The 17,504-nt window shown below is 43.6% G+C and overlaps 1 protein-coding gene across 5 annotated transcripts in view; it reads left to right on the forward strand.

Moving 5' to 3' along the window:
• Positions 1–17,504, forward strand: part of LOC136448373 (calmodulin-like) — a 60,814-nt gene that overhangs the window by 37,146 nt on the left and 6,164 nt on the right. For all 5 annotated transcript variants that reach the window (XM_066447802.1, XM_066447799.1, XM_066447801.1 and 2 more), the window contains exons 2-5: positions 89–119; positions 9,061–9,204; positions 9,532–9,641; positions 11,150–11,285. In XM_066447802.1, the coding sequence (XP_066303899.1) occupies positions 89–119; positions 9,061–9,204; positions 9,532–9,641; positions 11,150–11,285 (421 nt within the window). The remainder of the gene's footprint in view (positions 1–88; positions 120–9,060; positions 9,205–9,531; positions 9,642–11,149; positions 11,286–17,504) is intronic.

The raw sequence follows: 17,504 nt of genomic DNA on the forward strand, positions 1-17,504 counted from the left end.
AGCGCAAAGTCATACATTACGTGTTGTGCGTGTTGCTTGTTACTATTGCATTTTAATCAAAATATCGTTTTCTCGTGTGTTTCTTCAGGTGGAGGAGCTTACAGAAGAACAGATAGCGGGTGAGTAGATGTGCACTTTTCTATTTTTTTTGCATTTGGTATAAACATTTAGATATGTGATGACTATAGGAAAGTTTCTGCACTTTTGCAGTTTCAATAGCTTCTTTGCCATCCCTTAAGCTTACAGCCTTGGCCTTCACTACAGTACAAAACTGTTTTTCAATGAATCCAAATGGGGACATGTCTCCAATGGGTCCGCTCTAATGATATATCGAGGTAACACAAAGCTCCATTGTCGGTGGTCTTCCCCTGTGACTCACCATTGACTTCCAGCGAATGGAGAGTCCCATGTAGCTTTACATTATGTAATGAGTCGGTCATTATCTCCAGTAGACGCCTTTGGAAAACTAATTGAGCTATGGCGACATTGCATTTCCATGCCATTTGTTGTAAGAGGCTGCGTTTTCAATGTATGGAGACTGATACGCCACCATTGAGAGAAGAAAATTTGATTTGCATGACCTATGACGATTCAAATGCAGTGTTCATCACCACATCCGGTGTTACCACATATATACATGTATGCTCATGGTCCTGGGGTATGTCTCTTTGGGCCTAACATCATCCTATATTGCACATTTAAGATACGCTCTCCCAAGACTGGTAGAGTAGCGGTTGTAAGCTCTGCTTCCTAGGCGTGGCATGACAATTCCACTCTCCCGCTGACAGCCTAAATCTCGGAACACTTTGATTTCTTTGAAGTTCGAGATTACGTGTCGATAGCACGTCGTTCGAACGTAATTAGAAGCTCGCAAACCCAGTGTTTGAGACGGGCGGTACGGGCAAAGACGTGATTACTGGTGCGTTTGATGACGAACGTCCCCATATAACACCTCATTACTTTTATGGAGCCCCGTTGAAGTCGTATTAGAGTCTTCTGATGAGGCCAAGGACTCCAAAATACGGTATTTAAAACTACTAGACGAAGACACCCAGTGAAATAGGCGCCTGGGCATACTGTTTGCTCCTGTAACCCAACCATTGATTCGCTAGGTGTAGATCTGGGGCATGATTGACGTGTGAAAGCCAGAAACAGGTGACGGCATTAGTGTTGATGACAGCCAATTTGAGGTAAAAGCAATAGAAGAAAGGTTGAGTGGAAGTAACCAGCCGGGGTGAAGTGTCATCGATCAAACCTCCCTGTGGTGTCCTCGGAGATCGTCCCTGTCTCACTACAGGTTAGTCCGACATCATCAAAGCTGCCGACATCAATCAATACACTCTAGATCTGTCTGCAGAGGGGATTGGCGTTACTGGTCCATTGCAAAAGTTCGCAGTCAATACGTCGCCAAGGGATGGCAAGCATGATGGTGGTATCAAGGGTAGGAAAGTCAGTCAAACATCTTCGCAGACGTTGGGATCGGAGAAAAGTAAGAGCAGTATTAGATACATAATTGTGTTTTCGAGCCTGTACAATTGAACAACACTTTGGCGCGATTGATTCAAACACAGGAAATGAATTGTGTGAATAAAAATACCACAAGAAGAATTCGCTGTTTTCTGAGGTAACAACATGCAACTGCATCAAACTCGGACGCAAAGTTAAGCTTGCTAAAAATGATAATTAGCGATCTTTTAAAGTCAAAGATAATTAACGCGTTTTTACGTGTGTGAAAAAGGCCTTAAAGGGGTCGTTTCAGTTTCGGCTTGTGACGTGGAAGGTAGGTACTTAACCTTTGCTAGGCACGAAGACTAGATAAAGAAAACACACTCCAGAAGCTATCTCTGAGATGACTTTATGGCCTACTGTACACGTGGAGAGAAAAATCTGAAATGTGGCCCGAGGTCAGAGAGAGCAGTGCGATCTATTTAAACCTTCACTATACGCTCGGAACTGGAAATGGGAAAAAGATCTTAACTTGGGTTTTAGAGGGGCGAATCAAAGGTAGTGTTCATCACCGGGGGGTTGACGCAGGAATGATCCAGGTCGTGGTCAGGCTCTTAGTAGTTTCCACCCACCTCTTCAGACATTAGTACATTGACAACTATAGAGGGAAAGTGAATATGGCTGGAGGTCTGAGAGATTGGTGCGACGTTGAATGCACGATAGGAAATGGGAAAAGGATGTTCTTTCTCTGATCATGGAAGGAGATTGAAATGCAGCTTGCATTACATGTATTTCTGTTATGTAAGCACACTCTGGGTTTTCTCAGTCTCGGTTTGGTTTGGTTTGCTGCCCCAGGCTAAAAATGTGAACTGTATTTTACGTCGGATATTTTGAGTTTCTTTTTTCACAACCAGGAATCTCACCTGCTGACGTTTCGGTGTCTGTCAGATACCTTCTTCAGAGCTTCTGACTGGAGTACTGCTTCTGACTGGAGTACTGCTTCTGACTGGAGAAGATGTCTGACAGACATCAAAACGTTAGCAGGTGAGATTCCTGGTTGTGAAAAAAGAAACTCCAAATATCCTACACCCGTCTGCTTCGTTATGCTCTGAATGTACCCTGGCAGAGTCGCATAGGAAACAAAAAACTGTACAATGGACTTCCCCCGATCTCTAGAACAATTCAGAAAAGAAGGCTGGCCCTTGCTGGCCATGTAGCACGTCATGAGGAGATGGCTGCCAAAGTTCTCCTCTGGGAACCTGATGCAAAGAGAAAAAGGGGACGACCGAACCTGACACTTAAGAAAGTCTTGGAGGAGGAGGTTGGGTTAAAGGACTACAACCTGCTAGCCGCCATGCTTAATAGAAATGCATGGTTAGACATTGTGAATGGCACCTCGTATGAGGACGACCTGAACTGAACTGAACTGAACCAACCTGATGAAATTGTTTTCGGATGTATTATACGTCGCTTGCATCAGCATCATACAACGAGTCACTGGTGGTCAGCAGAGAACCACATTTTACTGAAAATGGTGATCTCTACTCGTGCTCACAGCAAATGAAATAGCGCAACATCTCATTCTTATTAGACAACCAGAGATGGCAGACTTCATCCCATTTACCTATGCTGCATTGCGACTCACAGACAAATATAGTACCATTGAGGATACATGGTGACGCTGCACTATGTATATTGGATAGCGAAAAAAATCACACATAAGCACAGATACATAGATAGATAGATAGATAGACAAATAGCCTTGTCACACACAGACAGACGGCCGCCCAGACAGACAGACAGACAGACACAAAGACAGACGAAGGCAAAAAAAAAAAACTAGTGAGCACCCCAGCTGCAGTACCCGACAGGAAGGACGGACGTAGATGTTCAGTGTACCCCGTCAGACACCCATCTGCGGGCTTGCATAGAAAGATACCCGCGGGGTTTAATAAAGCCCTTATCGTGCAGTCTGAGTTATGTCTGATAGAGCGTTACAGAGTGGGTATAGGAAAGAAGCCCCAAGGAACGACTAGATTGGGCAGTGTTTTCCTCCATGAATCAATCTGAGCCTTACTTCTCGGACGGTATTGCAGAACTGTTAGGTGCCTTGTTCATCAATGATGCCTTATTTACATTCAACGGTAGTTGATGCACGAAGGTAGAAAATTATGTTTGTAGTGTACGTACAACATGATATAACACACACAAATGCACACACACACACACACACACACACACACACAAACAAACAAGCACACACACAAACACACACACTAACAACAACACACATACACATGCACAGCACACATACACACGCATGTTTATCTTTCTGCTCCTCTAAGTGATGCATTTGAAAGAAATGGTGTATTATACTTCTTATCTTTGAAAATAAAAGTTTGATACCATGTTTTAGAACATGCACATTGAGTACGGGCTTCTCGCCCAGGTCGAATCTGTCCGGAGTGCTTGTGAATTCCCGATGACGTTAGAGGAATGGACCGAGAATGATGACTGTTTCCCCGGATGGTACCTCCAGACGATAGGGTCATTCCTCACCGAGTGGCGCAGAACGCGTCCTGACGCTATCCTCCTTACGCAGGATTACCGTGGAGCGATGAGGCGGGAACATGATGCCAACACTGATACCACAGAGCCAGGGATACAGTACAAGTCCGTCAGTTACATTGCGCCTCAATATCTGAAGGCTTTTCTTCAACTGGATGGAAACTGAGTTGCAGTTGAGCGACCGACATTGGATTTGTATGACCAATGGCTTCATAAGTGAAATCCACAAAAAGTATGACAGAGTGCTAAGGGCTGAATTTATAGGCATGTTGGTCCATGGAAAATAGCACAGTCTCGTTATAAGGATGAAAACATGTCCTTCTTTAATAAGTGCCCCCCCCCCCTTCACTGCATGGAGACGTTTGAGCGACCAAAACTGGATTTGATTATATGACCTATGACTTTACAATTGGAATACATGATATATAAGTATGATTGGAAAGACAAAAGAACACAAAACGTCCAAAATACACGTCTTTATCAATGAAATTCGTTTGAACTGATGATGATTTTTTTTGTGTGAGTCAATGGTCACGGTAAAGCTTTCCCTATTATCAGGTGCCAGAGTAGCGGTTTCATTCTGTACCTTTCAGGACCGACATAAAATCCCATTCGTCCGCTGACAGCCTAAATCTCTGAATACTTCTTTGAAGTTCGATGATTCGTGTCGATAACAGGTCATTCTAACGTAATTAGAAGCTCATAAACCCCGTGTTTGAGACCGGCGGTACGGGCAAGGACACGATTACTGGTGCCGGTTTGTGGTTTGATGACGAACGTCCTCATCTAACACTTCGTTTACCTTTATGGAGCCCCGCTGGTGTCGTCTTAGAGTCGTTTGAGACCAAGCTTCTTCTTATCCACTGAATATTCTTTAGCAGTTTCTGGCTAAACGCAAACAGCATCTATGTTCAATGAAGATATTATTGTTACTTGTCCAAGAATTGATTCCATATGAAACATCAATCTACAGTAACTGTAACGTTAACATACAATGCCAGGGTTCTAAATAGCTTTTCCTCTGAAGGTAGCAATTACCTGAAGCGAACAAATGACAACATCACCACTTCGCAATAATACGTGGCTTTGTAGACTATGAATCAAAATAGGTAACGGTTTTGAAAATATTCAAATTCCTTGATTAACATTTCACATGTAGTTACTATCAATGCAGTAAGCACAAAGGCCACGTACATGTCATCTATACTATCAGAAATACCAACACATTTCCAATTTTACCTGCACTAACCTAAGCTACATATGTGCATGTGAATGCTCAAATATGCTGGTCAAATACGCTCTTCAGCTGGGTTTGCCGTGAATCAAGTACTCTACTTAAAAGGAAAGCAATTCGAAAGTGGATGCACTAAGTAGATGTTCTCTCAGCCACCGCTCCCTGACATCTTCCCAAAGGATTCAAGTTGCCCAAAGGTCAATTGCTTGGAGCAAGATTTCAATAAGCGTGGCAGAGAGATTGTGTTGAACTTGATCGCTGGGTGCAAAAGGTCGGATCTCCAGATATCTTCGGTAATTTTCTCACGGGGCAATCTAAGTGACCTCATATAACATGGTGACATTCCCAGCCTCTTTGGGATTAAAGGTCAACACGCGGCGCTATACAGTGCGCATGACAAGACTCTTAGGAACGTTTCTCATACAAATGGCACTTAGATTGGACAGGGTCTTCAGCCACAGGACCTTACAACATCCAAGCTATTTTTACTTAGACTTGAGAATAAAACCTTTACAATTGATAGGTTCTCTAGTTGAAATTCTGACTTTCACAAGTTACAGAAAAGTTATACTTTCAGCCTTCTTTACGACATATTTCCTACCCTTGAACGCACTACCTATATCCTTGGAGCTTGGTTCAAACCAGGACAAGGTGACAATGCAATCTAAATACACGCAGTCGTATTTGACAAATAAGAACATTAGCTACACTCGAGCACTGCATAACTCTACTGCTTCTTTGGACCTGGGGGCTGCTAGAAGCGTAATTTAGTTAGGCTAGATGCCAGCCACTTATATTTGCGTCAACACGCGAACATCATATTTCAGATCGGAGCTTAGTGTTGGTGGTGACCTGAGTTGGTGGTGTGGGGTGAAAGTCAGAGTTCAGAGATTCAGATAACAATGCAGCGCTTTCCTTTCGTACCTGCTGTGTAGGTTGGACAGTTGTTAGAAATCTACACAGATGTAAGGATCTCACTCAATCTGCGTGTTTCACGCGTGAAATATAATACGGCTTGCTAGCATTGCACCTTTTTTTAAACCCCTTGCCTCCTCGGAGGATTAAACCATTGAGACTAAGCCGGATCCTTACATCTGCTTAGAGATTAGATAATTAAGTTCTGCCTGGACCAGCATTATTAGCAGGGGGATCAAAGATTAATGGACATAAACAACTCTAAACCAATCACATCCAGCTATTCCTATCAGAGGAACATTAGCTTTTCTCTTTACAAAATAGTAAGAATACGTCAGACTCAAATATTATGTGTCTGCCTGAAAGGCATCGTTAGAATATTCATAATTCAAATACGTAACTGCGATTTATCCTTTCCTGTTAATGTTTTAACGTCCACAAAAAAGTATCATTGTAATGAGATGCTACGCGATATACTACTTCGAGATGTTAAAGTACTGAGATGCTACGCGCTATACTACTTCGAGATGTTAAAGTACTAGCCAAAGGGCTGTTACTCAAATGACAAATCTGAAGTACATATAACTCTTCCGCAAGAGTCGCCTTCACAGCTTCACCAGGCTAGCGGACTTCCTATTGACAATGTGCGTCATACAGGCACCTATCTCTGCACGACTCGTGTTCGGTCACACACTGGGAATGGTACACAGATGGCCCATCCTAGTACTTTGAATGCGCTTTGCTGGGAACATGTGAATAGAGCACAGCTTCGCCTGCCATGTGCTCCGAATGATGACCCTATTCCCGTCCCCTTGATGTCCACTCCTGTCAGGTAAAGACGTCACCAAACAGACAAGCAGCTCGGTGTAGATTGGACACGTGCGAGGAAAAACACGTGCAATTACCGCACAATGATTGGTGATATGGCACTTATAAGACTATGTAAAGCCAACGGTAGCTTTTTGCACGGAACATTTCTTGCAAGTTTTTGTATGTCCATTGACATGAAACTTCGTTCCAACTTTCTTTGAGAGAGACAGCCAAGATAACTTATGTTCTTGCGACAAAGACGCGCGTGGAATAGCACACAATCAAAGGTGATATAGTATTAGATAGGGCAAAGCCAGTGGTGGCGTTTTGCACGCAACATTTCCTGCGAGTTTTTATGTCCACCGACGGAAATTCCTTCCAACTTTCTTTAAGAGATACGATAACTTGGGCACTTTAGACAAAGAAACGCTGCGAATGGCTGGTGATATAGGACGAGATGGAGCAATGGAGATATTACGAGCATAAATTTCTGCAGGCAACATTTCCTACACCCACTTGCAATACGATCTATTCCAATGTTCCTTGACAGACAAAGCTATAACCTAGCTATGCCCGTGTGGGGAAAAAACAACGATGGCCGGTAATGTAGCGCCAGATGGGCCAGCGCCAATATTACGGAAATAGCTTTCCGCATGCAACATTTCCTTTCGAACATGTGTCCAACTGCATGAAAATTCATTTCAGTTGTCAGTGACAAACTACCACGCTGAGCAATTCCAACAAACCAAACAGCGACGTCTGATTTGTATGCGTCGCCGAGTCCGAGACGTGATTTTAAAACAAATGTTCCCGGCCTTCGTTTATGAGTTTTAGAAAACTCTAACGATACGTGCATATTGATGAATGAATTGACCTTGATTGTACATTAATGCCTCGAAGGGCTAGATAAAGGTCGCCTATCGTATGACTTAACCAGCATTAAATAAAATGAAACAACTAAAGCTTGAAATGGGACATGGTCGGCACTCTTTGATACCTTATCGTGATATCTCTATGAAGCAAGCACGATCGTACACTGACGAATTCGAAAAGTTGCTGCCTGTTCGTCCAAAAAGTCATTGTCTGGGTCAGGGAGTTGATAACATCAGCGTTATAGCTTCTGTCGTAATGGTTATGACCTGTTCAAAGGGTGTGCGTCTTTTTAGAAGTTCGCACGTTCTTCCGAATGTTATAGCCCGTTATGATTATATACCTTCCTGGAGATTATTTTGAGTCTTAAACCCACACTCTGAAGGATACCCTGAGGATTAGAATATGTCCCGAAGATTTTTCTTATCTATTTATTTTTTCACCACATTTGCTCAAAGGTTCATTTAAAATGTGCATGTGATTATCACACTCAAGGTGTCAACCCTGAGACCATAATTATATAATCCGCATCATTACTGAAACTCTAACACAATGATGTACCCAGTACTCTTACCGATGGGTGTTGTACGATCTTTAACGTGCTCGAGGTGTGGCTCTCCTCGAACGAGGGACCTCCGGCTTTACATCCCACCCGAGAGGTGCTACATGTAGGTGCTCATTTTCACCTGAGTGGGGTGAAGAAATTGGTGTATATGGCACAGGCTGTGTTGAAGATTCCGCGGCTGTACGAATTCCGTACTTGATTTTCCGACATTAATGTTATGGCCTGTCATTAAGCCTATGGTTAGATGTAATGATGGTTTCAGCAGTCTATTCTGACTGTATTCTTGACTGAAGTTTAGTTTAGTGGAGGTTATGGTCTTTCATCAAGGTTATATTCCGTTCTAAACACTAAAGTCTGCCATAAAGGGGTTTATAGCTTATTTCAAAGGTAACGATTGTAGCCTCAAGGTTAATGTCAGGATTAAGGTAACGACTGCAATTTTAAGGTCAAAGTCTCACACAAGAGTTGGTGTCAATGGTCAGGGTTTGTCATTGGTGTTACGTTCTGACCTTGAAGCATTTTGATCCATTTTTCTACATAAAGATTTTACTGCTTCTGACTTTTCATTCATGTCTATAGTTAACCTCAAAATGAATCTATTCTCTTAAAACTGGTAATGGTGAGATTTGTTTCTTTCTTTCCGTCTTTTCAGAATTCCGCGAAGCCTTCAACCTTTTCGACAAAGATGGCGGCGGTGACATCAGTGTGAAGGAGCTGGGAAGCGTCATGAGGTCACTGGGTCAGAACCCGACAGAACAGGAACTGCAGGACATGGTCAAGTCTGTGGACCAGGACGGTACGTCACCACTTCCTGTGCACACAAAATGATATCGCAAACGTGTCAAGCTTTTACATAGATATTTCTACCAAGGTAACTGCACAGGGAAATGACTGAATCGTACGCTATGTTGAGGAAGAAAGCACAAAACTACACAGTGAAGGGAATAGACATTATCTATCTATCTATTTTCGCAAATTTTTGAAAAACCTATCTGTACTTGTAACCTCGAAAAGGTTTTGCTCGGCAGGTTTTTGCTTAGGTTTGTCGGATAACCGAAAACACAACACTCGTTTCCCCAGGCCTTACTAACTCCAACGTGTTGTTTTCTACCTTTTGCTGCAGGAAACGGTACGATAGACTTCAACGAGTTCCTCCAGATGATGCAGAAAGCAATGAAGAGTGATGTAGACAGTGAAGCAGAGCTGAAGGAGGCATTTCGGGTATTCGACAAGGTTCGATTTTTCTTCTTCTGTCCTGTGCTCATCTTATATCCTTTCCTTGTTTTTATTTTGGCACTCTTGAAAATCCCACACATAATAGATTCTGGGTTCGAATCCCAAGCAGGCTCCAGTATTTTGCAATTGGGAAAGCCACTTAACACCTATGTCCTAAACATATTCCGAATAAAACAAAAACTCTTTAAACTTAAAATCAAACCTGTACAAGTGACCACCCCTACACAAGGACCACATTGCCAATGTGACCACTTTTTGGTGGTCCCTTAGATAATTTTTTCCATTGACATAATCATTAAGGATCCTCTCAGAGACTCTATAGTGACTACCTGTCCACATGGACCCCTGAGTGGTCTTCTTGGGCAGTTGTGACTACATTTTTCAAACGATGTGCTGACGTGTACTCGTGTGTCGCCTACAAACTCCTGTATTGTTAGACCCCAGACGTGGCTTGTCATTTCACAATATACTCTAATGATTTCATTAGCCTCAAGCACCAATCATTGAGTCCGTAATGAATTCCATGATGATTCAAGCTTTGAGATGCACATTTAAGTAGAGCCATGATGTCTCCTCATCGTTGATATGATGCTACGAAAGGCTTTCATCATCGTTGATTGATTCGGCTCAAAGGGAAGCAGACAAATAAACGACCACAAAGTAGCGTGTGATCCCTAAAGTAGTAATCCCTTGGTTAGCTTCTGCAATGTTGCATAGGCCCACTGACTTGCAGCTGTTGCCATACGTGATCGGATTCGAGGTTATCCTAGGACACTGTCCTGGAGCGACATTGAACGGAAATTGAGGCTAGGAGAATCATTTATACTGGACCTCCAATAGTAGCGTGCACTCTTATCGCTCCATAGATTTAATACATTTTACTCAGAATCCGACTGTGTTCTTTGTAAACGACGGAAAGACCAAATACATTAGGACCCACCAACCGTAAATTAAATGCGACGGAGGGTGATATTAGCTTTCTGTTATTGGTGACTTACTAGCGTCACATGTCCAGAAAGGTCACGTACGGGAGGAACATTGCGGGAGGTACGGGAGTCCCGCTTTCCCTTTCTGTTGGAACAATTATTCAACTTACAAGTTAAGTTCTTGTTAATGTTACACAACCATAGTCAATTTCCTTCATCAAGATGTTGTCACGTTTAGGGCCGCACCCTCCTTGTCGCAACGCCACCATGCGGTTGGAGTAGCAGAGTTCGTATACTAAATGTTTTCTTTAGGTAAAGCAAGCCGATTCCCTGATTGGATGATAGTTGGCAAGAGACGACGCCCACAAACCTGGAAACCTCAGCCCGGTTTAGAAGAGCCTTCCCAACCCCCAAGGTATATTGCCTGTCGCGGAGGCAATGCTCAATAAAATAATCGCTTGTGAAGGTTAAGGCAGCTGAAAACATTCGGACCTTCGGTGAGGAAATTGACCTTGTAAATGACTGACGAATGGAAATATCTAACTTTTAAGTTTTCATCATGTTGTTTTTCGTCCATAGGACGGCAACGGCTTTATCAGTTCAGAAGAATTACGTCATGTGATGACGAATCTCGGAGAAAAGCTGACAGACGAGGAGGTGGAGGAGATGATCGACGCAGCCGACATCAACGGGGATGGACAAATAGATTATGAAGGTACTCCAAGAGCATTCCCTCTTCACGTGTCAGTCACGTGAGGGTCACATGTTGATCACGTGAGGGCCACATGTTGATCACGTGAGGGCCACTTGTTGATTACGTGAGGGTCACGTGTTGATCACGTGGGCTCTTTTGACACAAAGTAGAATCAACTTTTAGACCCTGTTTACAACAGGATTCGCGAATCCGGATTCACTCAAGAACTGGGGTTGATCCGACTCAGGAGATGGATTCGGCGGATCGGGATTAATCCCTGTGCTTTGAAGTGAATCCCGATTCGTGAATCCTCGTATAAACGGTGAAAAAAGCTAGGAGAACCCAACACACTTAGATTTTTAAAAAGGTGATAAGCTTCCACAATTTGGTAAGGGGATTATGAAGGTGTGGACCTATTCCTTCTTCATTTCTTCAATATTGAAGAATACCCACAGTCGATCTTTGACCAAAAAACAGCTTAAACAACCAAATTTTGGCCTTAAGTATATTCAATACAAATGTTGGTCCAAAACTTCAACACCTTCCATCTGCATTCGTTTATACGTGCTGAGAAAGCCTGCTATGGTAATTCAGCATTTGAAAGATATCGATTGATTCCACTCACTAAAACATGCATTCCCTCACCAACCAGTTACAGAGTTAATTGAATGGACCCTTCTGTGTTTTATGTATGAAATCTACCGAGACCTCTGGTACTCTGGGCCATATGTCTATTGTTAGTGGACGTTACGTTCGTCTTGAAAATTTATTTGATCAGTATTAGAATCAAAGTATTCTCATGTTAGACATACGACTTCGTCATACAAATCCTTTTAACAAGCACAAAATGTCGTAACAAACTCCGGCAAATACGACAGATGTCTACAACCGCTCAATCTTTTTGTCTGCCTTAAACGAGCAGACTCCGGTGGCAATCTCTGAGTTATTGACCAACAACGGAAACAGACATCATTTGATATCACCGTAGATGAGCAAAGGACAAGGGCGATGTGGAACTATTCGGTGTGCATGCCTCCGAGTGGAAGAAGTGTTACAATAGCTCACAGTGCGGAAGGCAGTTATTGTCCAAGCACATGTAAGGACCCGGCTCATTCCCAGTGTTTTGTGTTTAATTTTACAACAGTTAGTACTGTTTTCTAGTATTGCACTCTCTTGATGACTCACATCCTTCTAAGGAGTTAGAATCCTCCTTCTCCTCCTGTCCTAAGCTGCGAGCTTATGTATACGATTCTTAGGAGACGAATAGTTTAAGAAGATCTAATGCTAGAAAGTTGCAAAATGTTGCAAAAAATAGGCGTAAAATACCAAGAATGGGCCGGATCCTTACATCTGCTTGGAGATTAGAAGGCAGTGAAGAGAGTTATGAATGGACCGTTCCCCGGAGAGCTAGGGTAATAGACCGAAATGGACTCATTACAAATGGCCGGGTCGGCGCCGGTCTGATTGTGTGGAGAAGCGATAATGAATGAGGAACATATGCACCTTGGCGAGACAAGGGCGACCCGCGGTCTGGGGAAGGATGATGCACGACGGAGAGAGATTGATACTGGGGGGGGGGGGGGGGGGGTCGCCTGAGTACCAGCCATTTTAGCTTCCGTCCGCTACCCTAGCTCCGCTGCGCTACCCAAGCTCCGCTGCCGGCCAAGTTTGGCGAGGAGCGGAGATTGGGTAGCGTACGGAAGCTGAAAAGGCTGGCACTCAGGCTAGGGGGTTGGGGGGGGGGGGGTTGGGTAGGAACCTTTATCAGTCTACCGTGTGCACAGCTGAGTTAATTGGGAAACTGATTTACAGAACTATAAACCGACAATGACCACTACAGCTAGCTATAGGCATCAGGATCTTCGGAACAAATGACGTTCAAACAAACATACAAGGGTACAATTGATTATGGTCCCCTATCGGATTCCTATGGCACTGCAGCAGAACTGCTGTTATTTGTATCTTTCAAAGATACACTGATAAAAAGTCTCGCAACTTTGTTGAACTTTCAATACTTCTTTCACTATGGTGCCAATTTTCCATCCCGGAGGTTCCCAACAGCAGATCTAATCACACAGATGCTAAAATCGATGGACTGTATTACCCGCGCCGAACAAAGCCATTACCTCTTGGCACCGCAATCTTAGACTTTATAGGCATTAAATTCCTATACGTTGAGTCTTAACTACAGTCAGAACTTTGGAATAAGGCAGCTCTTCGTGGATTATCAAGACCTCGAACTGATCAAACAATGCCAGAAAGTTATAGACAGAAAGAATAACATTGGTGCATTTGGCATGCAGACAGTAATGAGGACGGAGTATTTCTGGCAGCAAACTGGTATGTGACCAGACGTGTCGGTGATCTGTCACACAACTGTGGAGCGCCGCGATGCTTCATCATGCATCGATCCAAACGACAGTGACGCATCTGCGGTGACCACTCTGCCTTTGAACAAACTCTTCTGACGTGGAAGGCGACAGAGAACTTTTGCAAAGAGAGATAGAAACAGGCAGACTAAATCTTGAATAACGGCCACTGCGTTATCAACATGGCGCGTATCCAGAACCTTCTTTACTTCGGATTAGGAGTTCTGGAGACGTGTGCAAGTGGTGAAGTAAAGGCAGATCAGCAGAACGTAGGTCTCATTGTCATTGATTTTACTATGACGGTATTCCCTCTTAAATTGGATGAAATATTCAACGGTAAACGTTCAATCTACCCCCTTTTCATTCCCGTAGCCAGGATTTTGAATGGGGGGGGGGGGGGGGTCTTTTTAATGTTTGAGGGACCAGCGAGCGCCATAGGCGCGAGACGAGCGCCGCAGGCTCGAGCTTCCAGGGGGGTCCGGAGGTATGCCCCCCCCCCCGGGAAATTTTGAAATCGAACCTTTTGATATGGCACTTCCTGTGTTTTTGAGAGGATTTCAAAGAAAGAAATCAGAGACAAAGTTAGCAGTTTTTCTAGGATTTCAGCTCCGCTGGTGATACAAATAGATCCACCTTGAAAAAAACCCTTGGACGTTAAAAAGTGGACCCTCGAGCGTTTCAAATTCTAAGAATTGAACCTTTTGAAAGGGCATTTCCTGTGTTTTTTGAGAGAATTTCAGCTTTTTCACGATCGTTCAAATTGGATTCAATATTTCCGGAATGTTCACAAGTTTAACCAATACGGTTAGTCCAGTCATGTCAACGGACTCCGAAAATAGTAGAAGGCAGACTGCCAAAATGTTGTCTGGTTTGAAATCTTCATGGTTGTGCACATGAAAACTTCAATATCTCTTGGAGTAATCTCTCCCTTCTATCTATAACGCCAACATCAAACATGCCTGAATAGCTTTAGAGCCAGTCTGGTAATCTTCCAAACTGCAACAAAGAGGAAGCAACCTGCCACGGATGCCTTGGATGACAGACAGGTGGATACAATCTCGCCTTTGTTCTCCTTCCTTTGTCCCTACAATGAACATCCGGTGATATCCAGCTGAATCACACGGCTATAACACTGGCTGTCACCCTGACTGATCCCGCTATTTTTACCGCATTGCCGGCGACACGGCATCTATAATGAACACTTATCGGACTTGTGAAGGGAATTCGATCGTCGTTTCTGAACTCATTCCGATTAATGCCTGGAAATAAATCGTAGAGATCAACCGAGATGATGAGAGCGTGGCAGTCACTGTAAAGGGGTCAGGTGGACAATCTGCGGGGTGACGGCATGCATAGATATCATCGCTAGTTATTCTTTGGTCCCAATTGCGCTGGTGCCCATCGAGGGTGTAGTCCCGACAGGGTCCCGAAGCCTCAGATTTGTCCCGGGTACCGAGGGGGTACCTCCCGGTGCTCACACGATTAGCTCACGGCGTCTATTTGTTACCTGGTGCCGCGTTTAATTTAAGTCCACAAGTTGAATTGGTTCGGGGTCCGGGTGGGCCCAAAGATGTCCAAAGGGGCCACGTAGGGGTCACGCCCAAAAGTGTAAAAAAAACAGCCCGTGAACTCCCCGACGGAGCCCCTTAGCATTTGGGACCGACGTATTCCAGGAGCTCAGCCTTCCCTGGAAGCTTTGCTGTTACAGTCCTATTCAAATCCTGTACTTTTCCAGAGTAAAATGAAGGTATAAGAGCAGTGTTCTCTTACAGCAGTGCAGAAGAAAGGAGCTTTGAAATTGCGTGAACCTTTACAGCTCAAATACAGAATCGAACTTTTATGAACAAAGCAAAGTAAAGTGAAAGAAAGAAGTGTAATTCTAGCAATACGAAGTTGAAGATACAAACTTCATCAATGACTCAGTTAGACTTACATGTGTGGGACGGAATAAGATACTCCCCCGCCGTCATTTACAAGACGAGTCTCCGATGTGTATCGAAGCGGCGGTCATGTAACGGCAAAATGAGAGCCCTTTATCGCGACGTAAATCTGCTACAACACCAATGGTAGGAGCAACGGACTCTGACTGAGTAGCCATAGTGGAACATTTGTAAGTCATCTGATTTCGTAAATCGGAGATCATGAAGATGAGTGATGGACATTCACGGAAACATTCAAGGAGTGACAGATGATGGACAGCGCGATGGTTGGGTGTTCGTCGTGAACAAGGTCATCTGTGGTTGGGAGTTTGTCGTGAACAAGGTCATCTGTGGTTGGGAGTTAGTCGTGAACAAGGTCATCTGTGGTTGGGAGTTGGTCGCGAACAAGGTCATCTATGGTTGGGAGTTGGTCGCGAACAAGGTCATCTGTGGTTGGGAGTTAGTCGTGAACAAGGTCATCTGTGGTTGGGAGTTAGTCGTGAACAAGGTCATCTGTGGTTGGGAGTTGGTCGCCGAGGTTGCCTACTAGTCTTTAAAAGTCATCTGCGACAGTCGGCTATAAATCTTTAAAAATCAAAGTCGTGGGAGTCATATTCTGCTTAGATGTCATGAGAAAAACGAATCGGAGCTAGAGTAGGATGGATTCGAGGCTTCTCACAGCCCAGTGACCCCAGCACCGATAATGGTTGGGGAGTGGTCAGAAGCAAAGTCATGGGGAGGTTCTTGATATGTGACAGGGGTAACATATTTGTTTGTTTGTGCCTTTATTTATTCTCGAAACATACTCTAATCGGCCCTCAGGGCCGCTTTTCATAGAGGTCGAGATGAGGAGTGTCAAGGGGTCAACATAACAATAAATAGATAACTAAATGTTTGGTCAAACAAGGTGAATCGAAATTATATCAATAATACAAAGAATATATAAATAGTGAAAACACAAAAATAACAAATGATAATTCGTCGAGTCATTAATCGATAAGTCGATAATCGTTCATAAGGGTCAGTTACTGAGTCCTTTAAAGGTTACAATGGAAGTTGCTGCCCTAGCCACCCATGTTGGTCTGTCTTCTTCAAATCATAACGTCTAGATGAAAGAAGTTCCCATAAAACTACTGCACTCGCCGTCTAAGCGATACTGTGTATTTGACATCCCCAAGGACAAAGCTACTGGCTTATCCGAAAGAAATTCCTTCTCTTCAAGCCATTGATATCATGTGATGTTAGCTCTTAAAGAAGACTATCTTAGAAGCCTGTTCACTTTAGCTACAACTTATAGTTTAAAGAATTGCACACGCAAAAAAACGCAGTCACATCATGCACTGTAGCTGAATAGCCTCTTTGGACAATTTGTAGGTCATCTGTTTCCTACATCACGGAACATGGGGGTGATTGATTGGTCTAGATAGCAGTGGAGTGATATCGGAATGCCAAGGCAACACCACTATTGATTTTGGCCTAAGCCTTTAAGGGTAAAGGCTTCCATCAAGTCGCCGTTCTGTACAGTATAACCTTTTCAGATGGTGCGTTGCCTATCTGCCAACAATCAGTTTTCTCCGAGCAATTCATTGCATGTTGACTGCCGCGAGACCTGAAAAAGAAGCGATGCAAAAGGACCGAGTAGTAAGTCTTGGTCCGAATCGTAGCGGATTACAGTTGGGGAATGCATGCTCATGTTTCATTTATGATTGGCTAGCGATGTCCTTTATGTTCTTTTAAGAGTATAGAGACCAAGGTGGATTGTCATCACACGAGCCCACTATAACTTGTACACACGACGCTGTTACATTAGGGATTGATACCGAATCCTTCCACGGCAAATTCTTCTTTCGTTTGCATTCCACAATGCAAAATCCAGACCTTTAGTCGAGTTACAAAACTTCCGAAGTTTGTTCCCATAAAGCACAAGCTGTAAAGCTGAATTGCGTGCAATC

This window comes from Branchiostoma lanceolatum, chromosome 14, assembly GCF_035083965.1.
Source record: "Branchiostoma lanceolatum isolate klBraLanc5 chromosome 14, klBraLanc5.hap2, whole genome shotgun sequence".
Classification (NCBI taxonomy): Eukaryota; Metazoa; Chordata; class Leptocardii; order Amphioxiformes; family Branchiostomatidae; genus Branchiostoma; species Branchiostoma lanceolatum.